The 19,119-nt window shown below is 44.6% G+C and overlaps 1 protein-coding gene across 1 annotated transcript in view; it reads right to left on the reverse strand.

Annotated features, from left to right (window-relative positions):
• Positions 1-1,220: 1,220 nt before the first annotated feature.
• Crlf3 (cytokine receptor like factor 3) overlaps positions 1,221-19,119 on the reverse strand; it is a 35,222-nt gene continuing 17,323 nt past the window's right edge. Inside the window, exons 3-8 of the mRNA XM_036198144.1 lie at positions 15,634-15,721; positions 14,269-14,446; positions 11,123-11,345; positions 9,265-9,397; positions 2,107-2,219; positions 1,221-1,682 (exon numbers count right to left, since the gene is read on the reverse strand). Of these exons, the coding sequence (XP_036054037.1) occupies positions 1,429-1,682; positions 2,107-2,219; positions 9,265-9,397; positions 11,123-11,345; positions 14,269-14,446; positions 15,634-15,721 (989 nt within the window). The 3' untranslated portion in view covers positions 1,221-1,428. The remainder of the gene's footprint in view (positions 1,683-2,106; positions 2,220-9,264; positions 9,398-11,122; positions 11,346-14,268; positions 14,447-15,633; positions 15,722-19,119) is intronic.

A 19,119-nucleotide genomic window follows, 5' to 3' on the forward strand; every position in this document is an offset into this window, starting at 1 on the left:
ACACACACACACATAACAAATCACAAAACACACACTGTCAACTTTTGATTTCTTTTTTTTATTTTGTTTCAGAAGGCTGAATAAAGGCACCTACACTCTAGAACTTCTTATTAACATGAGAAAAGGCACTTACTTATACAAAACAAGAGAAAGAGGAAAGGTCATGATTGTCAAAAAGGGAACATAAATCCCCAAATAAATTATCTTACAAAAATATCACACTTGTTTTTCCACTTTTTTACTACTGGTAAAAACAAAAAGAAAAAATTCACATTAAAACTTATCTGTACGCTGGTATAACAAGACCACACTTTTTTACATATTAAGTAAGTCAAATAAATATTTTATTTTTAAAAAAAAAATAGGTCAAGTATTTACCCTATATTTCTTTGGTCCATCAAAAGACCATTTTCTCAACCTGATATTACACCAGACTATCCGCTCTGCATGGTCCCATGTGCATGGCTGAGCCGGGGTGCACATGAGTGCATGCTGGGCACATATGAACTGGCTAACACTGCTGTGTACTTCTGTAAGTGGCTTCACCGTGAGGAACATAGACCCTCCGTCCTATCCTTTTTTTGGGGGGAGGGAGGGTTGAGACAGGGTTTCTCTGTGTAGTTTCGGCTCCTTTCCTGGATCTCACTCTGTAGCCCAGGCTGGCCTCGAACTTACAGATCTGCCTGGCTCTGCCTCCCGAGGTGCTGGGATTAAAGGTGTGCGCCCCCATCACCCGGCTCCCTCCATCCTATTCTGTCTCACGCTATCAGGAAAGAGGGAGGATATCAGAAGCTTGCTCAGGCACTGTGAAATGCAGAATCCACTAAGCTTTTCAGATGGGAGACTACTGAACCAGGAACAGTGGGCAGCGCACTCAGGGCGGGGGAGGGAGGAGGAGCAACAACTGAGAGTATTACAGAGCCTGGTCCCCAGCTCTCTTCCTCTGTTGTTTCTTACCGCCTTCAATCTTCAAGATTTAATCATGCGACATTTTTCTGTTCTAACAACCAGCTTCAGGAAGAACAGTGGAAACGTATGCAGTTTTAAAGCTAGTTTGATATTTATGATAAAAAATAAAATTGAACTATAGTTTTGTCCACCCATTCAGCTCACTTCTTACTGAACTAATACTTTTCTGGGGGGAGGGGTTCAAAGCAGGGTTTCTCTGTGTAGCCCTAGAACTCGCTCTGTAGACCAAGCTGGTCTTGAACTCACCGAGATCCACCTGCCTCTGCCTCCCCATGCTGCTATTAAAGGCCTGCACTACCACCACAGGCCGCTTACTGAAATATTACAATGCACATCCAGCCTCACTCTCTATTTCTGGTGGTCCCAGAGGTAAGTTCACCTTTTTAAAGTCAGACACAGCTAAACTAGGCTGAGGACAGAAACGGCAAACCCTCACACCAAAGCCGCACCCTCCTGATGCTAGAACACCAGCACCTTCCACCCCGGGTAGAAAAAGGAGCATCCGAAGTACAGAGAGCCACAGGCCTGGTCAAGCAGCCAGTCAAACACCACCTCCCTGTTACTGGAGCTGATGGTCACTCGGAGCTTGACGTTTCCGCCTTCACTGTTAGCAGTTCCGAGAGTCACAGCTTCAATGTCAAATGTGACGGTGGATCCAGAGGTAACTGCAGGCAACTGATTAGTCATTTCTTTTCCATTGACAAAAACCGCACCTAAAACGTTAAGAGACATTCGCCTGTGAGCAATGCCTACGAGAATCAAAACCGACTCCCACTTCAGAAAAGGCAACACTCCAGGAAATCGGGTACTAATAATGAATTAAAAGTAGACCGTAACCCCCATTTCCACAGCTGGAGGACAACTGTGGAGCTGGTTTTCTCTTCACACCTTTATGTGGGTCTAGGATCAAACTCAGGGTTTTGGAGCTTTATCTGCCGAGCCAACTCATGAGCTCTAATGTGTGTGGGGGTGGGGGGTTTGTGTGTGTGTGTGTGTGGGGGCGTTGTGTGTGTTCTCATAGCTGGGCAGGACTGCTGGCTGTTTCCTCAGTTGTGGGCTTGCATGGTGCCTTCTGTACCAGTAAGGGAGTCCTAGGGGAGGTGACTTTCATTCCTGCTCCTGGTCAGAGGGTCTCACCATTTGTGCTGATGCACACAGCTTGATCCCGCTGCAGAGAGTCGTAACCATTCTGCTTTTCTGCACACACTCCTATGCTGTCTCTTCTGTCGGGCTGTCCCACAGTCTCAACTCTACAATTGAGGTACACAGGTCATTTCATCTCTCTCTTGTTGAAATGTAACATCAGACTGGCAAGACAGTTCCGTGGTTAGGAATACTTGCTGCTCTTGCAGGGAATGGGAGGTCAGTACCCAGCACCTACACCAGGTAACTAACAGCCACATGCAACTCCAGTGTCAAAGGATCCAATACCGGTTAGTCTTCACAGGCTTTTGCACACACAACAGACACACACATAGACACACGTAGGTGTAACCGTCTTGTTAAATAAGAAACACAGAGCCAAATACAGAGTTGAAAGCCAAGAGGTCAGAGCTAAAAAACTTACCCTTCATTGCCGCTTCTGTCTTACCCTTCAGCAAGAGAGCTACTTCCTGTGTGCCTGTCCTTTTTATATACTTTCTATTCTGCCTTCCCATTGGTTATAAACCCAACCACATGACGTCTTCATCACTGCCTCTCTGTACAGACCCCCAGGTCTTCTAAGGTTGGTATCGAGATTAAAGGTGTGTGCTGGCTGGCTGTATCCTTGAACGCACAGAGATCTGCCTGTCATGTGATCTGGATTAAAGGTATATGCCACCACTGCCTGGCTTCTGCTATGGCTTGCTATTAGCTCTGACCCCCAGGCTACTTTATTTATTAACATACAATTAAAATCACATTTCAGTACAAATAAAATATCACCATACACACACACACACACACTAGTTCCAGGACATCCAGGGCTATACAAAGAAACCCTGTCTCAACAACAACAACAAAGAAGTCAGGCAGTGAGTGATCTACTGGCAACTTCCTGGCTTCTCTTCCCCACTCTAACAGTGTGTGATGAGAATTCCTCTGGGGGACATTCCCATGTCTGTAATAAGAGCCCACTTCATTAGTCGCTGTACCTCTAGGGGTATCGCTGTAGCAAAACACAAAATTCCAGCCCAGCTGCACTCTCCCTGGGACTATGGAATGTCTCTCCACAGAGCACATGGAGGAACAGACGAGATTCAAAGATCCTAGTTAAAAACAAATTAACTTCATTTCTGTTTTGTATTGAGATAAGGTCTTACATAGGTAGCCTAAATTGACCTTGAACTCATGATCCTCCTGCCCCAGCCTCTGGCGCTAGAAGGAATTAATCGTGTATTGTGCCTGACTCAACACTAATTATTAAAAAATAGTATTTTTTATTTATTCTTTGAGAATTTTTCTTTTTCTTTTAAATATCCCAAAGTCCAATGAGTGCTGCCTGTCACCTGGGTGTGGGACCACCCACTGGAGCAAGAGCAACCTACCAGGGACACCCTATTACAGAAAATACCTTCTGCAGCAGCAGCTTCTCCACTGCGATCTCTAGGCAACACTGAATCATGCTGGCAGCTTTGGTGTTTTCTCTGGCTCTGGAGATGGAGCTCAGTGTCTTGTGTGCTGACTGCCTGCTCTACCTGAGTGCACTCCCAGTCCTAGATCACTTTTTGAATACAAGAAGCTAACACATACACTGGTAATGGCAGAAATGAGCTGTCCAAAAAAAACATCTCGTCAAGCTTAAAGTCATTCAGAAGGGATAACAATGTTAATATTAATAAAAAGAAAACAGGGTTAGGGTGTAGCTTAGTGGCAGAGGCCTTGCCCTGAATATGTTTAGGTCCTCGGTTTGATCCCCAGTACTGCAACAAGACAAAAGCCAGTCAAGGTTGGTGCAGTAACCAACCCCCTACCCCATACAAACACAGGGTTTCTCTGTGTAGCCGGAGCTGTCCTGGAACTCACTCTGCAGACCAGGTTGGCCTCAAACTCAGAGATTCTCTTGCCTCTGCCTCTCCAGTGGGGGGATTAAAGATATGGGTCACCACTGCCCAGCTCGGTTGGTGCATTCTTATAATCCCAGTGCTTAGGAGGAGAGTTTGAGGCCAGCTTGGGCTACATAAAAAACTATGTCTCAGAAACAAAAATCAAGGGCTTGTGAGAAGGTTCAGTGCGTGAAAATGCTTGCCTTATGAGTCTGACAACTGAGTTTGATGCACAGAATTTATGTTGTGGAAGCTGAGAACCCACTCCTGAAAGTTGTCATCTAACCTTCACTGGCATGCCATGGCACGAGTACACACACACACACACACACACACACACACACACACACAAATAAATAAAACAAACCAGGTATAGTGACACACACTTGTAACCCTAACACCAAACAGGATTGCTGAAAATTTGAAGCCAGCCTGGGATACACAGTGAGTTCTACTCAGACCAACCTAGGCTATAAAGACCCTTACTGAGGGGTGTGGAGGATGGAGGATCTACTACAAGCAAACACTGAATCAAATTCACACATCCCAAAGCTATTCACCTCTGGATGTGGTAGGAGTTGTCACAATACTAGCACTCTGGAGACAGAGGAAAGGGGACTGCTGCCAAGTTCAAGGCCGGCCTGGTACCATAGTGAGAACCTGTCTCAAAACACAAATGAATGGCCTGGGTGGCATGGGTTAAAAACTTTCACAATTAATGTGAAAGGGCCCAACCCTCTGTGAGATGTGCCATCCCTAAGCATGTGGGCATGAGTATGCAAGAAAGGTAGCTAAGCAAGTCAGTAAGCAGCTTTCCAGAGTCCTACCTGCTTCAGTTCCTGCCCTGGCTCCCCTCAGGGATGCAGTGAGACCTGTAGGATGCAATGAGCCCTTTCCTCCCCAAGCTGCTCTTGGTCAGTGTTTTACTACAGCAACAGAAGGCAAGAGGACAGAGAATACAGTGCTAAGAACACAGAGTTTGGAGCTACCAGGACTTGAGTCTTGACATGATCTTTGTGTACTTTTGTTTCTTTACTTGAAGAAGGAAGAAGAGCAGCCTACTTCCTAGGCTTCCAGGGTAAAGGAAGGTTTTCGGTACCAAAAGAAAAGGAAGCTTAAAACCAGGTGATGGGGCCGGGCACATAGCTCAGCCGGAAGACAGCCTGCCCGAATTCTATCCCCAGCACAGCATATGGAGTGTGGTGGCATACTCATGGTCTCTGCAATAGGGAGTTAGGGAGGATCGGAAGTTTCAGGCCATTCTTGGCTATATAGTGAGTTTGAGGCCAGCCCGGGATACACAAGACCCTGCCTCAAAAATAACAAAACAAGGGGATTTAGCTCAGTGGAAGAGTGCTTGCTTAGCAAGCGCAAGGCCCTGGGTTCGATCCTCAGATCAAAAAAAAAAACAAAAAACAGGAGACAGAAAAGAGAAGGTAAAAAGTATATTTAAAAAATAATAAGGGCCTGGAGAGATGGCTCAGGGGCTAAGAGCACGTGCTACTCTTGCAAAGGACTGAGTTCAATTTCTAGTGCCCACAAGAGGCAGCTCACAACTGCCTGTAACTGCAGCTTGTAGGCATCCGACATCTCTGGTCTCCAAGGGCACCTCCACTCACATGGCATATGCACACACAGGCATACCTAATTCAAAAGTGGAGAGATGGCGGTGATGCCAGGAGAAGGTAAAGAAGCAGAGAAAACAGGGACGTTGAGTAAGGAGACCAGAGAGGCCTGGAGAAGGGCTGTCAGCAGACTCAGGCACCACAGCAGTGAGACTCTAGGAACAACGAAGCCTTCAGCCACGGACTTCTCACTGGCTTCAGACCCTCTACCAAGCACAACTAACCTATGGCCCATAGCCCACATGCAGCCGAGGACAGCTGTGAATTCAGCCCAATGAAAAACTGTACACTTACTTAAAATATTTTGTTTTGTTTTGTTTTTTTGTTTTTTAAAGACAGGGTTTCCCTGTGTAGCTTTGCACCTTTCCTGGAACTCACTCTGGAGACCAGGCTGGCCTCGAACTCACAGAGATCCGCCTGCCTCTGCCTCCCCAGTGCTGGGATTAAAGGCGTGCGCCACCACCGCCCAGCTAAAATATTTTTATTTAAAATTTCTTTGTGATCTTCTCCTCCCCTCTGCCCTCACTGCAGTGCTCAGTTCCCAAGTCCACACTTTCTGGATGACAACGCCAAGTCACAATGCCAAAAGGCTGGCCATACCCGAAAGTCCTCCAGAAAGCACAGCAAAGACCAACTGGCTCACCAAGAGAACAGTGCCTGCAGAGTCCAGCGCCTTCTAAAGAGAGGTCCTCAACACCATCTTCCTGCAGGTACTCAACTGCCCCTCCCAGCCACCTTCCGGTTTAACAAGGGGCAAAACTCTTAGTTCACACCCAAGGGAAAAGACAAAAATGCAGTCTGGCTAACTGAGTGAAGTGGAGTTTCGGGCACTCGCTCAGCCAGGAGGGCCCAGGGAAGCTTCTCTGCAAGAGGACAGAGAAGCAAAGTTTGACTGAGACCAGTAAGCAGTGGAGTCAGATCACTCTGGATCATTGCAATTACGAAAGCCGCCAATCAAATATTGCTCTGTATCCCCGAGAGGGAATTTAAAACATCAGACAGCATTAAGATGTGCAATACTGGGGGAAAATGGTCCTAAGCTGGAAAGGAGGGACGGGCAGCTCTATGGAAGAACAGACTCGCTACACGTCCAAGGTCTAAAGTTCAGCTATAGCACAAACACCAACACAAGAGTGAGGAGGCAGCAGCAGCAAGATTGGAGACGTCCACGTTAGTGAGAATCACACTCACGTCCTCCCAAAAGACAAGGAGAAGCGAGGACACATGCCTAAGATCCCGATTTCTCTGGGTGTGGTAATGCGTGTCTACCCCACACTCAGCAGGTTGAGGCAGGAATTCACAGATGCTGGAGACAGGTTGCCTGAATTTCAATTCCAGCTTTGGTACTTACAAGCACAAGGCCCTTGGTTTGATCCTCAGCTCAAAGAAAAATAAAAGATATGGGGTTTCAGGTTCTGCCATAATGGGCTACAGAATACCCCCTTCCTGCTCTTGAAGGGCATAGTGTCAAAGTGTTGGTCCCCAGCTGGAACTGTCAGGAATGGGTGAAAATCCTGTCACCATATATGCTGGCACAGGCCCCAAAGAAATGGAGCCGACCTGTCACAGACTAAAACACCAGGAGAGGAGCCAGACAACGCTCTTCTCTGTGAGCCCATTATCTCAAGTGTTTCTTATGGAAATGGGAAGCTAACACAGACTCATTTTCTCCTCTCAGCATTTTCCTGGCGATTCAATCATTCTTTCTTCATGACTTCATTGAGAGGAGGCGGCGGAGGCAAGACAAAGAGCAGCAAGCGTCTCCTCACAGCGGAGGGCAGCTCAAACGATTTGGCTGGAGGGAAACTCAGCAACACCGGTTCAAACAAAACTTCCAGACCTTCTCCCTTCCTTACACAAGGACACCAGAGACAGAAAAATCCCGTCATCTCAGCTGTGAAATGGCTCCAGAAATGAAGACTCTGGTCACCAAGCTGGAGGGCCTGGTCTGAACTGCAGGACTTACATGTGGAATCTGAGAACTGACTCTTGCACGTGTGTGCCCCAACTTGGGAGGCAGAGCCAGGCAGATCTCTGTGAGTTCGAGGCCAGCCTGGTCTCCAAAGGGAGTTCCAGGAAAGGCGCAAAGCTACACAGAGAAACCCTGTCTCGAAAAACCAAAAAATAAAATAAAATAAAAAAACAAAATAAAGCATTTTTAAAGAAATAAAAATAAAAATAGTTGCTGGAAGATGGCTCAGGGGTTAAGAGCACTGGCTGCTCTTCTAGAGGATTCAGGTTTAATTCCCAGCACCCACATGGCCCCTCACAACTATCTGGAACCCCAGTTCCAGGTTTTTGGGTTTGTTTTTTTGAGATAGAATTTCTCTGCATATCATTGGCTGTCCTAGAACTCTGTATACCAGGCTGGCCTTGATCTTAAGATCCGCCTGCCTCTGCCTCCCAAGTGCTGGGGCCAAATGTGCCACCACCTCCTGGCAACAAATCTTAATTAAGGAAGGAAGGAGGGAGAAAGGGAGGGAGAGAGGGAGGGAGGAAAAGAGGGAGAGAAGGGAGAGAGGAAGGAAGGAAGGAATTAATGAAACAATCTTGAAAAACATTTGATAATCTTTTTTTTCTTTCTTCTCCAGACAGGGTTTCTCTGTGTAGCTTTGCGCCTTTCCTGGAACTCACTCTGTAGCCCAGGCCGGCCACGAACTCACAGAGATCCGCCTGGCTCTGCCTCCCGAGCACTGGGATTAAAGGCATGCGCTACTACCACACCGCACATTCGATAATTTTTTTTTTTTTTTTGAGCTGAGGCTCGAACCTAGGGCCTTGCAAGCGCTCTACCACTGAGTTAAATCCCCAACCCCACATTCGATAATCTTTAAACTCAAAACTTAGAGAAGAGTTTGCTACATTGAGCTAATCATGGGAAAAAGCAGGCACACACTCAATCACTCAACTCAGAACTGGGCTTTGCCAAAAATAAATAAACAAACAAAACATTTGAGCTTTGGCTTTCTACGAAGAACTATTTAGCAATATGACCATAGAACACAGTGCTCAGCTACCAGAGGGAAAGGTTTCCCTACAGAGAATCGGGCAGGAAAAGGGCAATGACTGGCGGTGGTGAGGCTTGCATGCTGCAGCTGCGTTTTAGTGACACACACTGCGTGCTCACAGGAGTAAGCTTCTTTCAGAGACGCACTGACTAACAGCCTTGCTCTGCTGCTAAGGCCGTTCTTGTGTTCCTGCATCTCTGATGCCCCATGCCTCTGATTTTCAAAAACACTTATGAGGTATTCTATTTATCCCTACTTACCAAGAGCAAAGAGACAAATATCAAGTCCTGAGCACTTTGTATACGCCATCCATTAGTCTTCCCAATTACCCCATGGACACAGACGAGAAAACTGAAACAGGAAAAACTGAAGGCCTTGCCAAAAACCTGGTGTGGTGGAACACTCCTTTAATCCCAGCGTTTGGGAGACAGAGGCAGACAGATTTCACTGAGTTTGAGGCAGCCTTATGAGTTCTGGCCAAGTGAGACCTGTCTTAACAAAACAAAAGCCCTGCCACACTGTCGCCACCTAACCGTGATGGACTAAAGCTGAAATGTGTCCAACTCCAACTCCCGCACACCCCACACAGTCGCTCACACTGCCAGAGGCGTGACCGGCGTTCCTCGGTCTACTTGCCTGAAGGTTAGCGTCTGTCCACAGAAGTAGGTTGGAGCGCTGGAGTAGAGGACGCCCGAGCACTCAGCATCATTCCGCAGGGCTATATTCCTCCGACTACTCAGACTGTACCCTTCAAAGCCGGGTGTCCACTCTTTAAAAGGAGAGATGTTAAAACTATTACAACCTCTTCAAGAGTACACCGAATACAGACACACTGAACGAAGTGAGTGAAAGCAATTACTTAGAGGGCTCCTGACTAACTTTAATAAAAGATTTAGTAACAAGGTATTGGGGTTAGAGCCACAAATTACAAAAAAGATTTTGGTAAATTCCTATACTTATTGAAAAAAATCAAATAATGATCATCTTCTGTCTTTAAAAAAAAATGTTCAAATTTAATACTTTGAAGTTACCACAACCTGATTAAATAAGTAATAGAGCATGTATTCACGTATAAGGATCTGAGTTCAATCGAAGTTCAATCAACAGCAGCATATTAAAAACGAATAAGCAAAGCCTTTAATCCCAGAACTCTGGAGGCAGAGGCACGCCTGAGTTTGAGGCCAGCCTGGTCTATAACATAAGTTCTGGGACAGCCAAGGCTGCAAGAGACCCTGTCTCAACAACAACAACAACAAACAAAACAGCTGGAGAGATGGCTCAGGGGTGCAGACCACTTTCAGAGGATCAAAGTTTGGTTCAGTCAGCTCATTGCTGCCTGTAACTCCAGTGGTTCCCACGGGCACTAGAAAACATGCGAACACATACTCACACATATACACAAATAAATAAATAGTAAATCAAATCTTAAATTAAAAAAAAAAGGAAAACAAAACTATTAAGTGTATCTAGGTAGCCAGGTATGTGGCACATGGCTCTCGTCCAGCTGCCTGGGAAGCTGAAACATGACTTGATTTCAAGGTCATCCTGGTCAACACAACAAGACCCTAACTCTTCCTGAAAAAGGAGAAAAAGATTGTTTTTTACAACAGCAGTGGAGGACACAGACCAATTTCAACTTCATAAGACTTTTATGAGGGTTTAGAAAAAAATCAGAACCAGCTAGGCAGTGGAGGCACACACTTTTAATACAGTCAGGAGGCAGAGAAGGCCAACCTGGTTTACAGCCAGAACTCACTTCACAGAGAAACCCTATCTTTTTTTTTTTTTTGGGGGGGGGGGTGGTTGGTTTCTCTGTGTAGCTTTGTGCCTTTCCTGGAACTCACTTGGTAGCCCAGGCTGGCCTCGAACTCACAGAGATCCGCCTCCCTATGCCTCCCGAGTGTTGGGATCACAGGTGTGCACCCCCACCCCGGCCCAATTCAAACTCTTTAGCCTTTGGTTTTTCAGCAGTCTCCCCCGACCCTGTGGTCTCCCTTCTTCTTCCTCTTTCTGTTAGGGCTTCAACCCAGGGTTAAAACCCGTCTTGAGGGGAAAAAAAAAAGAGCCGGGCAGTGGCAGCACACACCTGTAATCCCAGCACTCTGGAAACAGAGGCAGGTGGATCTCTTTGAAGTTCGAGGCCAGCCTGCTCTACAGAGCTAGTCCAGGATGGACTCCAAAGCTATAGGTTTCTCGAAAATCCAAAAAAAAAAAAAAAAAAAGAGAGAGAGAGAGAGAGAGAGAGAGGAAAGAAAGAAAGGCAGAAAAGGATAGAGAGAGAAAGAAAGAAATCAGTGTCCTAGGCACTGTTTTCAACAGGTGGTTTTAGATGGTGTGGTGCTCAAATTTAAATTCCAAAGACAAGAGCTGATGAACAGTCTACATGGAGTGATCTGAGTAAAGGCAGGTTCCCTGTTCTTCTCTCAATTCAAGCTTATCCTTAGGAAACCTTTCTGCGCCCACTGAGCTGCAGGTGTGACAAGTAAGAGCATACCATGAGGCACCAGTGTGGAGTGACCCGTCTGGGGAACACTCCAAGGACTCCACTCCTGCCGGCCGTCTCCTCGGGCGCAGACTCTGAATTGATAATCAACATTGGGGTCTATGTGCAACACTATGAATTCAGTTTCACAACCTACATACACGTCTTCAAAATGATTTGCAGGACATTTACGGAACTGGAGCCTGTAATCTTGGGCTGTAAAGTCGTCATCCACCTATGGAGAAAGATTTCCTAAGTTAGGGAGAAACCATGGAACACTATGGGGAAGGCGCAGGCAACATGCTTTCCTTGGGATAGGGTCTCACTATATGTAGCCCAGGCAGGACTTGAACTCATGGTAATCCTCCTGCTTCAGCCTCCTGATAACTAAGATTATAGGTATGCATTATCATATCCAGTTGCTTCTCCTTTTCTCCTCCTGTTTCTTTTTGCTTGTTTGCTTGTTTGTTTTGGAGAGCACGACTTACTCTTATCACCCAGACTGGCCTTGAACTCACTCACCATCCTTCTGCCTTGCCATCCCAAATGCTATATATTACCAGGCATGTGTGTGTGTGTGTGTGTGTGTGTGTGTGTGTGTGTGTGTGTGTGTATACACATATATGCACACCACAAAGCACATGTAAAAGTCAGAGGACAACTTGTGGGAATCAGTTCTTTCCTACTATGTGGGCTCCAGGAATTGAACTCAGCTTGTCAGACTTCAAAACTTCAGAAAGCCTTTATCTGCTTAGCCATCTTACCAGCATGCCTTTCTTTCTCCTTTTTTTGAGACAGGGTTGCTCTGTGTTTTGGTGCCTGTCCGGGAATCTTGGCCTATAGACCAGGCTGGCCTCAAACTCAGAGATCTGCCTGCCTCTGTCTCCTGAGTGCTAAGATTAAAGGCGTGCACCACTGCCGCCCAGCTTGTTTTTGTTTTTTAATGTACATTGAATTTTTGCATGTATGCATGTCTGTATGAGGGTGCCAGAAACCCTGCAACTGGAGTTACAGACAGTTATGAGCTGCCATGTGTGTACTGGGAATTGAACATGTATCCTCTGGAAGAACAGCCAGTGCTGAGCCATATCTCCAGCCCCCAGCCAGGGCTGCTACACAGAGAAATCCTGTCTCGAAAAACAGAAAAAAAAAAAAAAAAAGTACCAGGGCTCAAACCCAGTACCTTGTACAGGCAAGCACTCTACCACTGAGTCACAGTCTCAGCTCCACAGCATGTCCTAGGCCAACCTGGACAATAAGAAATCTCAAGCTTAAAATAAAATTTTGGAAAGGAAAAATGCAAAAAATATGAATAAAGAAATATGAATAGCCAAAATGGAAATACAATGTAAAACCATAATGAGGTAGCATTTGGGCAAAAACCTAAGTCTAACAATCCTACATACCGGTGAAAACGAAGACTAGTAGGGTATTTACACCTGGTGTGATAGCATGCACCTGTGACCCCAGTACTTAGAGGGTGAGACAGGAGGACTGTGGTAAGTTTGAGGCTAGCCTGATCTACGAAACAAGGCTCTGCTCTCCCTCCAAAACCAAGTCACAAAATCATTTAGGGAAAACATCTGGCATTATTTAATACAGATCTAATACATTAAGATCTCATAATTTTACAGTAAGGTATAAGAAAAAACTTCCACATGTGCACAAGGAAACACAAATAAGAACAATCACAGTGAACAACTACAAAACAATAAGAAGCAAACAAAAACGAGGAGATAAGCAGTCCTTGCAGGTTTCTGCGGTGGAGCCTTTGGTGTTGACGGTGGTGGAGAATGTAGGTACCGATAGAGTCTTTGTTTTAACCCAGCAGAAACATTCAATTTAAAAAAATCATTTAAGGAAATAGCTTGTAGAAGCCATTCTGTGTACACTAGTTCCTGTGCATGCTCCACAGCATGATATGGAAGTCAGGGGACAACTTTTGGGAATCAGTTCTCTCTTTGTTTTCTTATTCCCATAACAGGGTTTCTGTGTATAGCCCTAGCTATCCAGGAACTCACTCTATATACCTGGCCTCCAACTCACAGAGATCCATCTGCCAGTTCTCTTTTCAACATGTGGATCCCTGGGATCAAACTCATCAGGCTTGGTGGCAAGTGCCTTTACCTACCAAATTATGTTGCTGGCCCTGAATAATTTATCAACAGCCAAGATATGATGGCTAACCAGGACATGGTTTCTAATTAAACTATCTATATATATATATGAAACTTTAAAGACAGAATTCTGGACAATACTAAAAGTAATGGAACTACAGAAACATTTGTGTCATCATTTTTTGTTTTGTTTTGAGAAAGAGTCTCATTATGTAGTCCTGGCTGGCTTGTAACTCACTATATAGACCAGGCTGGACTCAAACTCAGAGATTTACCGGCATCTACCTCGAGTGCTGAGGTTAAAAGTGTGCACCTCCACAACAAGCCTATTCTTTTGAAATCTTATTTCAGAGTTATTCAATGTTAAACAAAAATACTAAGATGCGAGGCCGGGCAGTGGTGGTGCATACCTGTAATCCCAGCACTTGGGAGGCAGAGGCAGAGGCCAGCCTGGTCTATAGAGCGAGTTCCAGGACAGGCTCCAAAGCTATAGAGATACCCTGTCTCGAAAAACAAAAAACAAAAACAAACAAAAATAAAAAAACAAACCAAACAAACAATACAACTAAGATGCTGAAAATGCACTATTACCATTTGGCTTTTTGAAGAAATAAGAATGGGAGAAATCCTCAATTCGCTGAGTTACACTGGAAGTACATGCTGTGCCATGGCACTGATGTTTTAAGAAGTCCTTCCAAGGGGCTGGGGGTAGCTTGGTGGCAGAGTAGGTTTGACTGCCAGCACCATAAAACCTAAGCTCTTTATTTGACACTTGAAGAACTAGCTCAGTTCACAGTCCCTGTGATTTTAATTATAAAAAAAACTCTGATAGTTCATATCTTTAATTCCAGCACTTGGGAAGCAGAGGCAGGCAGATCTCTCTGAGTTCAAGGCCAGCCTGGTCTACAGAGCAAGTTCCAGGACAGCCAGGACTGTTACACAAAGAAATCTTGCTTAAAATAAAAAGTAAATATATAAGTATTAAAAGCCCCCCATCACAAACCCATATTGTTGAGTCCATTTCTGCAATTTGGTACATACCTTACACCATCGCACTATGATGCCTCCAGGTTTCTCTATTAATTCTTCAATTTGCACAGGTGGGCGGGAAGCTACTGTTCCATGCTTAAAAATGTGGTCTTTCACTATGTTGAGAATGGAATCATCCAGCTGAGCCGACAAACAGGGCACATCAACTAGCAAAGGCACTTCTGGTAAGCTAAGGAAACAAAGTCCATGTATTTAAGACATGCTGAACTTGGAGATGACAATGCAAGGACTATTTCAGATGCTCATATGCTAGAAGACGCCTAGAGGCCTCAGCAAACAAGTCTCTAGAAGCTGGAGGCCTTTTTGTGAGGGGTTTTCATCTTTGTATTACATAAAGATTTCTTCCCAAATAATTATAAGCAAGACAAAAAACTGTAAACTGTGTAGTGTCATGTGCCTATAATCCCATCACTCAAGAGTCTAAGACAGGAGAATCACAAGCTAGAGGTCAGCCTGAGCAGCGTACACAGTGACAGCTTGCCTTAAAAAAAGAAAAAAAATCCAAAAACAAACAAACAAACAAAAAAAAAACAGGGCTGGAGAGATGGCTCAGAGGTTAAGAGCACTGGCTGTTCTTGCGAGGTCCTGAGTTCAATTCCCAGCAACCACATGGTGACTCACAACCATCTGTAATGAGATCTGGCTCCCTCTTCTGGCCTGCAAGGACACATGCAGACAGAACACTGTATACATAATAAATAAATAAATCTTTAAAAAATTGATAAAATCATAACTGTTGAGTTTATATAAAAACAATCTCATTTACTGAAATAAGATTTGGTTTCAATAAGGCATTCAGAATGTTTTGTTTTGGTTTTTGGGCAGAGACTACGACAATACTCTACATATTGCTCCATTTCATTATGAGTGCTGCTTTGAAGGCAGGTACCAAAATTTTTAGAATTAACAATTCTATTAACTACTGGAATCGAAAAAGATCTTTAACTACTGGAATCGAAAAATATCTATAATAATACTATGTCAAATATTTCAACCACAGCCATTTGACAATAGTAGTAATGATAATGGGCAGTAAAATCTTGAAACACAGGATTCTCTATTTCCTGTAATTGGAATTTTTTTTTTTTTTCAAGACAGAGTTTCTCTGTGTTACAGCTCTGGCTGTTCTGGATCTCTTGCTGTAGACCAGGCTAGCCTCAAACTCACAGAGATCCACCTGCCTCTGCCTCCCGAGTGCTGGGATTAAAGGTGTGTGCCACCACCACCACCACCACCACCACCACCACCACCCAGTGGTAATTAGAATTTTTAATGGGGGACTGAAGGGGTGGTAGGGTGAAGATCGGGAGGAAGACAACTTTAAGTGCTTAAGTCTAAAAGGGACAATCTCTTTACCTGTCCAACTGAATGTGTGCAGCCTTTTTGGTAAAGTTCCACAATTTATCATTCTGTTCTTCTATACCACCAAGAATGGCGATCTCACCTACAATTGAGGGTAAGAAAACTAGCTCAGTAAAACAGTCACATTTTAAAGTCATTATCACATAGTAACCAATACAACACGCATCTACTGTGGATTCCTAGCTTTGTTCCAAGTTAATTCCCAAGTGATACACAATCAAACTGTCAAAGTGACTTGGCAAGTCGGAGAGAACAGAGACTAAAGTTCTGTTCTCTAACTGCAACTCTAGATCAACACCCAATTTTAGACAGAGCAGAAGGCAAGGGACATATCCTTAATTCCTCTTACCAATTCTTTAAGGGTTTTGTTGTTTTTTCATTCTGTTTTTTTTTTTTTAAACATCATGTGAGTTTCAGGGAGTTACCTCAGGATGTCAGCCTTAGTACCAAGCTCCTTTACCCACTGGCCCACTTGGCCAGCACTTTTTTTTTTTTTTTGGGTCACCTGAATCTTGCTATGTAGATCAGGCTGGCCTCAAACTCATAAGTTACTTCTGCCTTAACCTCCTGAGTGCTGGAATTCTGGGAGTGAGCCACCACACTCCTGGCTCTTCTCTATCAGTACTAACAGGAATAAGGTATTATCTCAAGAGCAGCAAAAGGACACAGGATTTTAAACAGCCAAATGATGGTAGCTGAGGTGGTACATGCCTATTATCTTAGCACTCTCAAGGCCGAGGTTTGAGACAAGCCTGCGCTCATAATGAGACCCTGTCTCAAAAAAAAAAAAAAAAAAGTAGAACGATGCAGTTAGATTCCCCTGAAAACACACTACACATTGGATCAGAAATTACTCAACAGGCTGGCCAGTGGTGGCGCAGGTCTTTAATCTCAGTCCTTGGGGGGCAGAGGCAACCTGGTCTACAGAATGAGTTCCAGGACAGCCAGAGCTGTAACACAGAGAAACCCTGTCTTCAAAGAAAGAAAAAAAAATAATAATAATAACAAAAAAAATTACTCAATAGAACAATAAAAAGGAAATGCTTTATACAGGGCATGAAAATGACTAACCTCTATATCCTCTGAAATGATGACGGATAGTGTTACATCACCCGAGCACACACTGGTTACTAAAGTTTTTGGTGTTTTTTTTTTTAAACTATGATTACGTTTATTTATTTATTCATTTTGTGTGTGTTTGTATGTGTGTGGGCATTCACACCCTGGCATACATCTAGAAGTCAGAGAACAATTTACAGGAGTTGGTCCTCTCCCTCCATCACATGGTCTCAAGATCAAACTCAAGTCATCAGGCTTGGCAACAAGCACCTTTACTCAACAAGCCATCTCACCAGCTCTAACTCAAGTTTTCTAAGACAATATGACCTAAAAAAAAAAAAAAACCCACCATACGGCCAGGCAGTGGTGGCTCAAACCTTTAACAGCACTTGGGAGGCAGAGCCAGGCGGATCTCTGTGAGTTTGAGGTCAGCCTGGTCTACAGAGCTAGATCCAGGACAGGCACCAAAACTACACAGAGAAACCCTGTCTAGAAAAAAACCCAAAGGGGTTGGGGATTTAGCTCAGCGGTAGAGCACTTGCCTAGCAAGCGCAAGGCCCTGGGTTCAATCCTCAGCTCCACAAAAAACAAACAAACAAACAAACAAATACAGGCATATTGAAAGCTGCTTCAAAAGTCTCTAACACTTGAGAGGTAGAGGCAGGATGATCAGAAGTGCAAGGTCATCCTTAGCTAATAGGAAGTTCAAAGCCAGACTTGGTTATGAGGCCCTGTCTTTAAAAAGATCCCTGAGCTGAAGAGGTGGCTCAGGGATTAAGAACTTGTCCTTACACAGAACCCAGGTATGTTTCCCAGCACCCACATGGTGGTTCAGAGAATCTGGCCTCCACAGGCACAGAGCATGCATGTGGTACACATACACATAAATGAGGGCAAATATTTATAAAAATAAAATGAATAAACTTAATAAATAAAAAAAAAACACAGAAAGAAGTTTTTATCTTTTCTACAGGGGGGGAGAAGAGTTTGAAATTAAAAAAATGTTTCTGAAGTATAAAAAAAGCATTAAGTGCTATGACAACAAGTATGTGCCTGAAAGGATTTATTTTCAAAATGAAAGCACAGCCCTCAATGCTATGGGTGTGCACACTGCAGCCCTGTGCTGACCTGCTTCTGGGTCTGTTTCCAAATTCAAAGCCTCAAGGGGAAGACATTCTGTGGTTCTGCTAAAAAGCATTTTCTCAAAAGCACTATTATGTCAGTAAAAAATAAACATGCCTCACTGAGGATTACAATTAGTTACACAGCAACTGTGAGGCCTGGGCCAATCCGGTTACATAACGCTCACTTGAAACCGATCTTGGACGTTCACTCCGCTCCTGATGTTACTTCTGCTTAGACTCGCAGCCATCTCTTTTCCCTCTGCTTGATGAATTTCTTCAAGCCTCTTCGAACTCCCACAGAAGGCTGTCCCAAACTTCCCCAGACAGACTCCTTTGTTCTTCAGTAAGGTTTTAGATCTTACTCAGCATGACTCCCACTGAATCACAACCCCCGAAGAACAGACCTATTATCTTTTTATTTAACAGACCTAATGAACGGCCTGCCCTGGAAGTAAGAAGGCCACCATCAAGGAGAGAGATAGAGACGAACAACCTAAGACTTGAACAACAAAACCTGCCTAAAACCTGGACTCTAAAAATGGCTAGACAGTGGTGGTGCACTCTTTTAATCCCAGCACTTGGGAGGCAAAAACAGGAGGATCTACGTGAATTGGAGGCCAGCCTGGTCTACAGAGTGAGTTCCAAGACAGCCAGGGCTACGTAGTGAAACCCTATCTCATCTCCCCCGACCCCCGACCTGCCCCCGTCCCAAAAACGAACTAAAAATGAAGTTAGGTATGATGGCTTAGCCCAGCAAACCCAGTACCCATACCGCTTCGTCAGGAGGACTGCTGAGAATTAATTCATGGCAGTCTGGACAATAATGAGATTCTGTCTCAAAAATATAAAACAAAACAGTAAAATAAAGTTGTGGAAATAAATGTGAATTTACATGCTGAGTAGGTGACTGACACTACAATGCATGAGCTGGTCAGGTGGACCAGTGGGTAGAGGCACTTGCCACCAAGCCTGCTGACATAAGCTCCATGCCTGGGATACAGATGGTAGAAGCTGACGCCAACATTATTGGCTTTCCTCTGACCTCTGTGCAGATGCTGTGGCATGTGTGAGACTCCCCCCCCCCCCACCTCACCCCCACCCCCCGACCCTGAGGATGTCTTTTTTTTGTTTGTTTTTGAGACAGGATTTCTCTGTGTAGCTTTGGAGTCTGTCCTGGCACTCGCTTGGTAGACCAGGCTGGCCTCGAACTCAGAGAGATCCGCCTGCCTCTGCCTCCCGAGTGCTGGGATTAAAGGTGTGCACCGCCACCGCCTGGCTGAGAGTGTAATTTTTAAAA

Source organism: Onychomys torridus, chromosome 8 (genome assembly GCF_903995425.1).
Source record: "Onychomys torridus chromosome 8, mOncTor1.1, whole genome shotgun sequence".
Lineage (NCBI taxonomy): Eukaryota > Metazoa > Chordata > Mammalia > Rodentia > Cricetidae > Onychomys > Onychomys torridus.